Consider the following 12,779-nt stretch of genomic DNA (forward strand, 5'->3'; position numbering starts at 1 on the left):
GAAAAAAAAAAAAAAAAAGTTTTGCAACCAGGAATTTGGAATAAAATAATGAAAGTTAAAATAATATTTTTATATATCTATATGTTGATTTATTTAAAATAAGTTTTGGAGAAGTAAGAACACAAATGATAGAGTGGTAACAAGTTACGACAACCTTAATTTGTAAGATATGAATATTTGCTGAATTAGTTATGAATAAAATCCTGAAATTCAGTATAATTCATGAATTTGAATGATTAAAACCTTTTGGTTCTTAAATTAGTCATAAAATTTTTAAATTTATTGGTAGTAAAGATTTATTACTTTCAAAAAATATAAAAACAAGGAAACAAAAAGTTTTGAGTGAATGCTACCTCAACATCAATCCACATGTGGTATTTCACTAGTTAGTAAAAACCAAGAACACAAAATCGATAACAAGGACAGAAGGCCATATGTAGTTTTTGTTTGATTCATTTTACAGATAATAACTTGGCAAATCATTTGCCCAGAGGAGACACTAAGAATGATCTCAAAATTTGGGAACAATTCAAAGAGTACTGACTACCATGCTCCCTAGATACATACGAAATGTGCTGCTACTTAAAATCCTCGTAGAAACAAGCATGCAGACCTCCTATCTTGGCAAGATTGCCAACAGTCCCTCCGTATTGAACTGTGTGATGGTACGTAAACTACTGTAAGTATCGTGCACGAAATGCCATGCAGTGAACCCAGCGGCCCCCAGTTTTAAGTGGTGCTTTGCACGATAAATTGCATCCTGGTCACAAGCATTCTTTCAAAAGAGTAGATTTCAACGAGTTTTCAGTTTTGTTCAGCATGGTATTGTTCTTCGAACATGTTTTGTGTCAACCGACTCAGGATGCCATCTGATGAAACAATGGTCACTTCTATGAAGCGCCCAATGTTTCGATCCAATTGAAAACTTAATGGTTGCAACAGGAGAAGCCAGCATCCATAGTTCTGAAGACGATGCCCTCCGTCTGAAGGAGGAAAATACTACAGTAAGGAGCACAGAATGGAAAGTCACATCAATATTAGAGAGCAGCCAGGTCATAGATCCCATTAGACTTGCCCTCCAATAATTTGATGTGATATATGAGGTTTACTTGAGAGGAACTTCAGTCAGGGTAAGACTTAGTTTCATATTAGCTACATGGCTATGATAGATAAGGCAACGCAATTAGACCGGAGGATGATATCAGGTCCAGATTCCAGGGTTATTCCATCATTCCATTATATTTTGACCAGAAAAAGACATGACGATGTAACACTTAAACTAACAGTTGGTGAAGATGACAGCTTAAATCAAAAGATAAATTCTATCCAGGATGGACCACTTGAAGAACTTCCATACAAAAAGCCATGTCTAACATAATAAACATTCAAGTTCAGAACCCTCCTTCAGCTGGCAGATAGAAACTTTATAAAACATTTGAAGGGCACGTTGAATTTATGAGTTAATTTTATCGGATGACATGATGATAAGACATCTAAACCAATAGTTGGAGAAAATGACGGATCAAATAAAACAAACGATGACCAATTACTGAGAATGGGCATTCTAAAGTGAGAATGGACTTTCTAAAATTTAAAATACAAATTTATGACTAACAACTGCAACACCAGGACCCATGGATAATAGAGACGTCAACAACAAATAGGACAGAATGGATTTATAACACAAAAAACGAGTACATGGATTCATCTCATCAAGGACGCGCATAATTCAAGCTATTGAGTCTTAAGTCCTGCTACTCTCTGCATTCCTCACAGGATTAAAGTATGGATGAGCCTGGAGGACAAGCGGCGATGAATTAAGAGATAGGTTTCATGAAAAGAAATGAAGATGCAAGCAGATGATATAAATTAACAGTTGAAATTACCATAGCTTCTTTTGCAGTTGGCCTCTCTTGGTGATCATACCGAAGCAGCTTGTCCACAAAGTCGACAGCCTTTAAAAAAAATGGAAAAAGGAGAAAAAAAAGAAAGTTATTTTAGGATCAAGCTTAATAATGGCAGAACTTCAAGTAGTTTGCAAATAATATTGTTACCTCGGGAACTGCCAGATGCTGATTATCAACATTAATGAACTTTGACCACGGTTTCCTGCTATGCCTGTGACAATTTCGACATCCTGAACTTTAGAGTGAACAATTTGAAAAACATAATGGAATTGATCATAATGAGCATTTCACAACCTCCCAACAAGTGCCTCAAGGTGTGGATCGAGCTCTATACGATATTTGTTGAGATATGCATTCAACTCATCTGTTCCAAGCACCTAAAGCAAAAAGCAAGACCTTGATCAGATTTTTATGAAAGAGAACAATAGCATGTACTGATTAATGAAATTTAATGATTGAATAATTCGCCAAGTTTTAGAATACAGTCATAATAGGGAATTCAGCAGAGGAATGGCTGCCTGCAGAAGACCTAATACCAATTGCTGATATAGAGGAACCTACTAACATTGCATGTCAGCACTATTCCAGATGACATGATAGATCTTTACAAAACAAACCATATATTAGCCATATGCTCTTAAAGAAAATAAATGACCAAATTCTTGGTGAAAGGGCGCCCCATTTTAGGAGGCTTCCATCACTGTGAAGGCTGGAGGAGCTCGGATGTACACAGCCTTACTCCTACATGCGGAAAGGTGGTTTTCCATGTTTTGAAGCCATGATCTCCAGGTCACAATGGAACAATCTTACCATTGCGCCAAGACACACCCTCAAATTCTTAGAGAAAACAAGAGAACAAAAACTATAATTTAGTTAGGTAATGTCTCATTACAGGGCTTATCACTATAAAAGTTTTCAGATCACTTGATTTTAGTAATCGAACAAAAATTTTACAGTATAATGACAGTTTCTAGTCCCCCAGTGAGCTCACATAAAAATACATCAATTAATCATGTTTGTTGTACTTGAAAAAGGAGGGATGTTTCATACTATGAAGCAGTGCAAGACAATTCAGGTAAATTTTCAATCATAGAGTTTATACTTCAATATTGTTATTCAATTGTCCTCTTTGCAAGTGCAATTGATATAACAACCACTAGGAAAAAGAAGGGTAAAAATGGGAAAGCATATGTACTTGATTTACACTTTGGAGAAAAGAATATATATGTACCTTAGCTATTTTTACCAGTTGATCATAATTATCGTGCCCATAAAAGAATGGCTCCTTGCGGAATATCTGTTGAGCAGGAGAGTAAGTTAATCGTGGGAAATGGCAATATTTCTTAAGATGACTACCCAGACCACTTACCATCCCAGCAAACATACAACCAAGGCTCCATATATCCAAAGAATAATCATAATCTTGCAGATCAACTAGGAGCTCGGGCCCCTTGAAGTATCTGGAAATGGAATTTCCAACAGCTCTTAATGACAGTGAACAGAGAACAAAAAACTCCTGCACCTTACAGACTTGCAGATAAAGAAAAGGAGATATGTAAAATACAACAGTAGTCTAATACTCCATAGCATGTGCATTTTGATTTATCTCTGGATGGTCTGCGCCAGCAAAATTTAACCAAAGAAATCAATTAATGAATAATCTATTGCATATATCAAAAAAGAGTTCACCCATCGTCAATTGACCATGGACAGGTCTTGAAGATCCTGCTGTATACTTGCTTGAATTTATGGAAGCAGCTCAGGCTGTCATATTACTGCAAATAAAAATGCAAAAGCAACCAAAACCATAACCGGAATCATCCAATCTTGTCCAAAAATATTTGTCATCAGCTTTAAGAACCTCCTTTTTGTAGACACCTATTTAGGCTACGTTCAATGTTATTTTAAAAAACAAGGGATCTTCTAGCATTCAGGATTATCAGATTGGATTGCTTGCTTGTTATGACTGGTTGTCAGCTTAACATCAACCCTCAACCATTTTCATCTGAGCTTGGGAACCACATATAAAAAATGCTAACGTCACTATAAAGACCCTTCATCTCTCACGGACAATATTCTTTTATTGAGCTAATCTACCTTCCCACACAAATCTTTGACTGATCAACAAATGTAACTGCAACAGGAAGAGAGATCGTCCCCTTTCCAAAGATGGTGGAAGAATCCAAAACTATAGTTGAACCATAAGTGCAGGTTCTTTCATTGTTATGTCTTCAAATCAAAGACAATTAAAGAAATTGAAATTACATGGATAACTAGAACTTCACAACCCAAGGCCTCACAAAACCATGACAATTGGAAACACATTAATGCACGTCACCTTTAGAAAGCCTGGAGTCACTCCAATGGTTGCAATGACATGGAAAAGCAATCTGTGATGACCCAAGCCCAAGCCAAAAAAAAAAAAAAACAGAAAACAGAGGATCGGAAGAAGACTCCCGATAGGAGTCTTCTTCTCCGATGAACCACTTGAATCAGGAGTCCTAGGACCACTAGAGGTCCTAGAGCTCTCTACAAAGAGACCTCTCCCTTCCTAAGAAACCCCCCACCGGTCTTCCTCCCCTCTTTCTCCTTGATTCCTCCTACTGAAGCCGCGACCCTTGATTCGTGCTCGCCACGATTTCTCGCTGGCGGGACCACCGAAGGTTAAGGTAAGCCTTCCTCCTCTTCCTCTCTTCCCTCTCCTTCTTTCCGTGCCTCTGTGCACGACTGCCGGCGACGGGTGTCGGCGGATTTCGTCGAAGAAGGGACCCCTGTTTGGTCTCTTCTTCTTTTTGATTCTCCGGCACCGGCGATCCCTGCCAACCGCCGGTTTTGGCCTCTCTGAACTCATGAGGGTTGCCCCCCTTGCCGCCGGCCTTCGCCGTGACGGCCGCGGCCCGAACGGCCGATCAAAGGGAGGGGACTCCGGTCCCCTGTTTCGCCAGGAAAAGAGCCCGAGAAGAAAAAAAGAAAAAGAAAAAAAGAGAAAAAGAAAAGAAAAGAAAAAGGAAGGAAAAAGAAGGAAAAAGAAAAAAAAAGAAAAGAAAAGAAAAAAAAAAAAGAAAGAGAGAAAGAGAGAGAAAGAGAGGGAGACTTTCTCTCTCTGCTCTCTCTCTTGATTTTTTTAGGATTTATGAATTAAAAAAAATAATAATAAAATAAAATAAAAATCCTGGATGCTGTCATCTAGTCGATTCGTGTCAGGACATTGGATTTTAAAAATTTTTTTATTATTTTTATTTGATGAAATTTTGATCAAAAATATGATATTTGACGTACCAGGTTCGGAGAAGGATTTTCAAGATTTCTAGGATCCCTAATTTAGATTTTCTTTTAAGGTAAGTAGTGTTTTACTTTTATTGAATTTATCTGATAAATTATAAATTTAAATTAGATAAATTCATGGCATGCTTGTGATTGAAAATATTTGTTGAAATTAATTGTGATTGAAAATAATTGTTAAAAATTATTTATGATTGAAGATATTTGTTGAAAATTATTATGATGATGTATGATCATAAAGAATGATATGATTGATTGACTCGAATATCACTTATTTATATTATTTTTTAAATAATATATGAATTGGAAGATGATATGAATTGACAACCTGGCTATGTAAAGGACCCCGCCAATGGGGGCATATACGTTGGCAATTGATTTGTTCTGAGGGTTTATGTCGCCAGCGAGACTAGCGACATGTCGCCAGAGAGACCAGCGACAAACCGCCAGAGAGACCAACGATTCCGAAGGACTTTGCTGCCAGATGATTCGCAGCTCACCGCAAGAAGATACGCGGTATTATGACCCTGCCACGAAAAAAATATGGTCATAGTTCATGGTTGATAAGAGAAATTTAAGAATTTGATGAATTCAAGATAATAAGCAAATTTGAAATTATGATGAATTGAAATTTTATACATGATTGATAGTGTGATAAATTAAATTATGAATTCATGAATTTACATATTGTTTATGTTATTATCAGTAAACCGATATGTACAGTATTATTGCCTGATTTATTCAGTTAAAGGTATACACTGCTTACTGGGCTATTTAGCTCATGATGAGTTTACATTTTCTTTACAGATCCAGAAAATTAGCGTGATACGGAATTCGGTTGGAGAGCGATTAGAGATGGAGTTGGCTTATTTGATTTAGATTTTTTTCAGAATTGATGCAAGATTTTCATTTTAAGTGTTAACTTTGTCAGACAATTATCTTCCTTTTTGACACTGAGTTTTGATTTGTTATTTGAACTAAGATTTGATCATTAATACTGAAATTTATTTAACTTTATGTATATGATGTCATGATGAGAAGCCTTGCATGCTTATAAGAAAAATTTTCTATGAGTATGCGGCGGTTGCCATTACCTTCGACTCACAATCTCGGGTCGGGGCATAACAATTAATATGGTATCATAGCATAAGTAGATAGATAAAGACATGTAGAATAGAATGATGGGTAGATATTAGGAAATTTGAAAGGTTAGTTATGATGATTATGATCTGACCTGTCTTAAGTTTATAATTTTATTAAGGATAAGTTATCATCTCAAATCTGTCATAGGTCAATATGCCTCCACGACGAATGAAGAATACTCAAGGAGCGGTAGGAGGGACATCAAATCCACTTGGTGATAAACGTCCCATTTGAATAGCTGCACATCTCAGCAGGAGGAAATCATTGACTCTACTGGAAATACTCCGACAGTGCAGGAAGAGCTGAATATGACTCAATTAATGCAAACTCTGATCAGAGTAGTTCAAACACAGCAACAGTTACTTCAACAACATGCACAGCCGCGTCAGCATCCTCCATCGACATCTGGCCATGGAGAACATCCGATGCAGCGAAACAACATCGTCGAGTTTAAAAAACTAGCTTCTCCAGCCTTCAAAGGGACCATTGAGCCATTGGAAGCTGACAACTGGATTATGGAGATGGAGAAGGCATTCGCCGTGCAAGAATACCAGATGATGAGAAGATCGCTACACAGCATATCTGTTACAAGGTGAGGCATACAACTGGTGGTGTATACTTGAATAAAAATATGAATACGATGGGATACCACTCACTTGGGAAGATTTCGAGGTAAATTCTTTGACAAGTACTTTCCTCGAAGTGTCAGATACAAAAAGAACAAGAGTTCATTCATCTGAAACAGGAGAATAGATCCGTTGCAGAATATGAAGCTAAATTCACGGAGTTAGCCAAGTTTGTTCCAAGATTAGTTGAGATTGAACAAGACAGAGTATATAAATTTGAAATGGGACTGAAGACGGAAATTAGAAAACAAATTGTACCCTATGAGTTAACTACTTATGCCTCATTGTGAATAAAGCTCTAATAATTGAGAGAAAGTTAATGAAGCACATGCGGAGAGAGAACGGAATCAGAAGAAGAGAAATAGGTTTGGTAAAACTCAAGGACGAAATCAGAACAATAAGGGTCCAGCGAAGAAGCCAGCAAATGATAAGAATCGTGAGAATGAGACGGCTAGATGTTCGAGATGTGGTCGAAGAGAGCATGAGTCTTCAAATTGCCCATGAAATACTGGTTCTTGTTTTAGCTGTGGACAGAAGGGACACAAAATTGCAGATTGCCCCCAGAGGAATGAAATAGATCCACACAAACAAAAGATGGAGGTCAAAGGCCGAAAACTCAAGGAAAGATCTATGAACTCACACAACAGGATGCTCAGGCCTCTAATGCTGTGGTGAAGGTATCATTCCTGTATCTGGTATTTATGCTTCAGTTTTGTTTGATTTTGGTGCTACACACTCCTTTATATACACTACTTTTATTAGACAACATGATATAGTATGTGAACCTATGAAAACTAAATTATATGTTAAGATACCAGTAGGTGGTATTGTGAGTACCGAAAGTATGTGCAAGTCATGTAGTATCAGAATAGGAGAAAGAGAATTACCGACAGATTTTGTGGTTCTAGATATGCATGATTTTGATGTCATTCTAGGAATGGATTGCTTGCTACTTATCATGCCTCTGTGGATTGTCATGAAAAGAGGGTGAACTTTCAAATATCGGAAGAATTAACTTTCAGTTTTGATGGAATACAGGAACCACCCCTCACGTATTATTTCATTTGTACAAGCTAGACAGATGCTAAGAAAGGGATGTAGAGGTTATCTAGTATCAATAAAGAATACAGAACATGATGAATTGAGATTACAGGATATTTCTATCGTAAATGAATTTTCAGATGTATTCATTGATGATTTATCCGACTACCACCGGATAGAGAAATTGAATTTACCATTGAGTTGGCACCCAATATCGGTCTGATTTCTAAAGCTCCTTACCGAATGGCTCCCATAGAATTGAAGGAGTTAAAAGATCAATTACAGGATTTGTTGGATAAAGGCTTTATAAGACCTAGTGTATCTCCTTGGAGAGCTCCAGTTTTGTTTGTGAAAAAGAAAGATGGTAGCATGAGGCTTTGTATCGACTATAGAGAGTTGAATAAAAATACTATCAAAAATAAATATCCCTTACCTGAATCGATGATTTGTTTGATCAGCTGCAGGTGCACAAGTTTTTTCGAAAATTGATCTTCGTTCAGGATATCATCAGTTAAAAATTAAGACAGAGGACATACCAAAGACTGCATTTAGAACTCGTCATGATATTATGAATTCTAGTGATGCCATTTGGGTTAGCCAATGCTCCAGCGGCCTTCATGGATTTAATGAACAGAATATTCAAATCCTATCTTGATAAGTTTGTTGTCGTATTTATTGATGATATCTTGATATATTCAAGCAAATCGGAGCATGAAGAATATTTACGGTGTGTACTGCAAATATTGAGAAAAGAAAAGCTTTATGCCAAATTAAAAAAATGTAAATTTTGGTTGGACAAAATAGTCTTTTTAAGACACATCGTATCTAAAGATGGAATTTCTGTGGATCCAACAAAAGTGGAAGCTGTGATGCAGTGGAACAGACCTATAAATATTTCTGAGATTCGGAGCTTTCTGGAATGACAAGTTATTACAGACGATTTTAAAAGGATTCTCCCGCATAGCTACACCTTTGACTCGTCTTACTCAGAAAGAGGTTAAATTCAAGTGGACCAAGAATTGTGAACAGATTTTCAAGAGTTAAAACAACGATTAGTTTCAGCCCCTATTCTTACTATACCAACAGAAGATGGATTCACAATATATAGTGATGCATCTAAAAAGGGACTTGACTGTGTATTGATGCAACATGGTAAGGTAGTGGCTTACGCCTCAAGACAATTAAACCATATGAACAGAATTATCCGACAAATGATTTGGAGTTAGCTGCAGTGATTTTTGCCCTGAAAATTTGGAGACATCATTTATACGGTGCGCAGTGTGAAGTGTTTACTGATCATAAGAGTTTGAAGTATATTTTTACACGGAAGGAATTAAACATGAGACAGAGAAGATGGTTAGAACTGTTGAAAGATTATGATTTAACAATTCATTATCATCCCAGAAAAGCTAATGTTGTCGCTGATGCCCTTAGTAAAAAATCTATAAAAATTTGGTTATTTTAATTACACATCAAAGTCAATTATTGAAGGATATAAGAAAACTAGAATTAGACATTCGAGTATATGACTCAACAGTACGATTAACCAATATGAGGGTTCAGCCAACACTCATTGAAAGGATTATAGTTGTCCAGAATGGTGATCCACAATTAACAAAATAAGAGATTCAGTGGAAGCTGGTGTTCAATCTGAATTCAAGATACATGATGATGGTTCGTTGAGATTCGAAAATAGAATTTGCATACCCAATGATTCGGTACTCAAACAGAAAATACTTCAGAAAGCACATCAGACCGGTTATACAGTTCATCCGGAAGGTACTAAGATGTATAGGGACTTGAAAAAATGTACTGGTGGAATAATATGAAAAGAGAGATCGCTCAATTTGTGGCTCAATGTTTGGTGTGTCAACAAGTTAAAGCTAAACATCAGAGACCTGCAGGATTACTTCAACCTCTCGATATTCCAGTATGGAAGTGGGAACATATCACTATGGATTTTGTAACTGGACTACCTAAAACTCCAAGTAAAAATGATGCAGCCTGGGTGATTGTGGATCGATTGACAAAATCTGCACACTTTCTACCAATTAGAGTTGGATTCACTTTGGAAAGACTAGCAAAATTATATATGAAAGAAATTGTAAGACTACATGGAATTCCAGTGATCATTGTATCAGATCGAGACACCAGATTTGTATCACAGTTTTAAAAGAGCTTACACAAGGCATTAGGAACAAAATTAACTTTAGTACACCTTTCATCCACAGACTAATGGCCAGTCAGAGAGAACTATTCAGATCTTGAAGATATGTTGAGAACTTGTATTTTAGATATGAAAAATTCTTGAGACGAGCATCTACCTTTGATTGAGTTCGCTTATAATAACAGTTATCAGCTAGCATTGGTATGGCACCCTATGAAGCATTATATGGTAGAAGATGTCGATCACCGATTCACTGGGATGATGTTGGTGAGCGGAGAATATTGGGCCCCGAACTTATTCAACAAGCAGTCGAGAAGATTCAATTAATTAAAGAACGACTTCAGGCAGCACAAAGCAGACAGAAAAATTATGCAGATAACAGAGACGGAAATTAGAATTTCAAATTGGTGACCAAGTATTTCTCAAAGTGTCTCCTTCAAAAGGAATCTTAAGATTTGGCATTCGTGGCAAATTGAATCCTAGATATGTGGGTCTGTTTGAGATTTTAGAAAAAATTGATGAGGTGCGTATAGACTTGCCTTACCACCTTCACTTGCCGAGTACATAATGTTTTTCATGTTTCTATGTTGAAGAAATATTTACCCGATCCAAGTCACATCGTGGAGCTTGAACCTTGCAAGCTAAAAAAGATCTATCATATGAAGAATATCCAGTACGGATCGTGGACCGTAAAGAACAAGTGCTGAGACGTCGCAACATTCCTTATGTCAAGGTACAGTGGAGTTGACATTCGGAAAGAGAAGCTACTTGGAAACTAAAGGAAGAAATGAAGCAAAAATATCCCAAACTCTTCGAGACCACAGGTATGAAAAATTTCGAGGACGAAATTACTTTTAGGGGTGAAGAATGTGATGACCCAAGCCCAAGCCAAAAAAAATAAAAAAATAGAAAACAGAGATCGGGAAGAAAACTCCCGATAAGAGTCTTCTTCTCCGATGAACCACTTGAATCAGGAGTCTTAGGACCACTAGAGGTCCTAGGGCTCTCTATAAAGAAACCTCTCCCTTCCTAAGAAACCCCCCACCGTCTTCCTCCTCTCTTTCTCCTTGATTCCTTCGATTGAAGCCGCGACCCTTGATTCGTGCTCACCGCGATTTCTCACCGACGGGACCACCAAAGGTTGAGGTAAGCCTTCCTCCTCTTCCTCTCTTCCCTCTCCTTCTTCCCGTGCCTCTGTGCACGACTACCGGCGACGGGTGTCGCCGAATTTCGTTGAAGAAGGACTCCTGTTTGGTCTCTTCTTTTTGATTCTCCGATGCCGGCGATCCCTGCCGATCGCCGTTTTGGCCTCTCTGAACTCATGAGGGTTGCCCCCTTGCCGCCGGCCTTCGTCGTGATGACCGTGGCCCGAACGGCCGATCAAAGGGAGGGAACTCCGATCCCCTGTTTCGGCCAGGAAAAGAGCCCGAGAAGAAAAGAAGAAAAAGAAGAAAAAGAGAAAAAGAAAAGAAAAGAAAAGAAAAAGGAAAAAAAAAAGAAAAAAAAAGAGAGAGAGAAAGAGAAAGAGAGGGAGACTTTCTCTCTCTGCTCTCTCTTGATTTTTTTAGGATTTATGAATTAAAAAATAATAATAATAATAATAAAATAAAAATAATAAAAAAAAATCCTGGATGCTGTCATCTAGTCGATTCGTGTCAGGATATTGGATTTTAAAATTTTTTTATTATTTTTATTTGATGAAATTTTGATCAAAAATATGATATTTGACGTACCAGGTTCGGAGAAGGATTTTCAAGATTTCTAGGATCCCTAATTTAAATTTTCTTTTAAGATAAGTAGTGTTTTACTTTTATTGAATTTATCTGATAAATTATAAATTTAAATTAGATAAATTTATGGCATGCTTGTGATTGAAAATATTTGTTGAAATTAATTATGATTGAAAATAATTATTAAAAATTATTTATGATTGAAGATATTTGTTGAAAATTATTATGATGATGTATGATCATAAAGAATGATATGATTGATTGACTCGAATATCACTTATTTATATTATTTTTGAAATAATATATGAATTGGAAGATGATATGAATTGACAACCTGGCTATGTAAAGGACCCCGCCAATGGGAGCATATACGTTGGCAATTGATTTGTCCTGAGGGTTTATGTCGCCAGCGAGACCAGCGACAAACCGTCAGAGAGACCAACGATTCCGAAAGACTTTGCTGCCAGATGATTCGCAGCTCACCGCAAGAAGATACGCGGTATTATGATCCTGCCACAGGAAAAATATGGTCATAGTTCATGGTTGATAAAAAAATTTAAGAATTTGATGAATTCAAGATAATAAGCATAATTTGAAATTACGATGAATTAAAATTTTATACATGATTGATAATGTGATGAATTAAATTATGAATTCATGAATTTACATATTGTTTATGTTATTATCAGTAAACCGATGTGTACAGTATTATTGCCTGATTTATTCAGTTACAGGTATACACTGCTTACTGGGCTATTTAGCTCATGATGAGTTTACATTTTCTTTACAGATCCAAAAAATTAACGTGATACAGAATTCGGTTGGGAGAGCGATTAGAGATGGAGTTGGCTTATTTGATTTAAGATTTTTTTTTCAGAATTGA

The 12,779-nt window shown here is 36.8% G+C and overlaps 1 protein-coding gene across 2 annotated transcripts in view; it reads right to left on the minus strand.

Moving 5' to 3' along the window:
* Positions 1-1,384: 1,384 nt before the first annotated feature.
* The window catches only part of LOC105034072 (casein kinase II subunit alpha), a 29,447-nt gene continuing 18,052 nt past the window's right edge, over positions 1,385-12,779 (minus strand). For both annotated transcript variants that reach the window (XM_029261502.2, XM_010909095.4), the window contains 6 exons: positions 3,277-3,367; positions 3,139-3,204; positions 2,202-2,284; positions 2,055-2,118; positions 1,887-1,955; positions 1,385-1,795 (listed from right to left, as the gene is read on the minus strand). In XM_029261502.2, the coding sequence (XP_029117335.2) occupies positions 1,745-1,795; positions 1,887-1,955; positions 2,055-2,118; positions 2,202-2,284; positions 3,139-3,204; positions 3,277-3,367 (424 nt within the window). In that variant the 3' untranslated portion in view covers positions 1,385-1,744. The remainder of the gene's footprint in view (positions 1,796-1,886; positions 1,956-2,054; positions 2,119-2,201; positions 2,285-3,138; positions 3,205-3,276; positions 3,368-12,779) is intronic.

Source organism: Elaeis guineensis, chromosome 2 (genome assembly GCF_000442705.2).
Source record: "Elaeis guineensis isolate ETL-2024a chromosome 2, EG11, whole genome shotgun sequence".
Classification (NCBI taxonomy): domain Eukaryota; kingdom Viridiplantae; phylum Streptophyta; class Magnoliopsida; order Arecales; family Arecaceae; genus Elaeis; species Elaeis guineensis.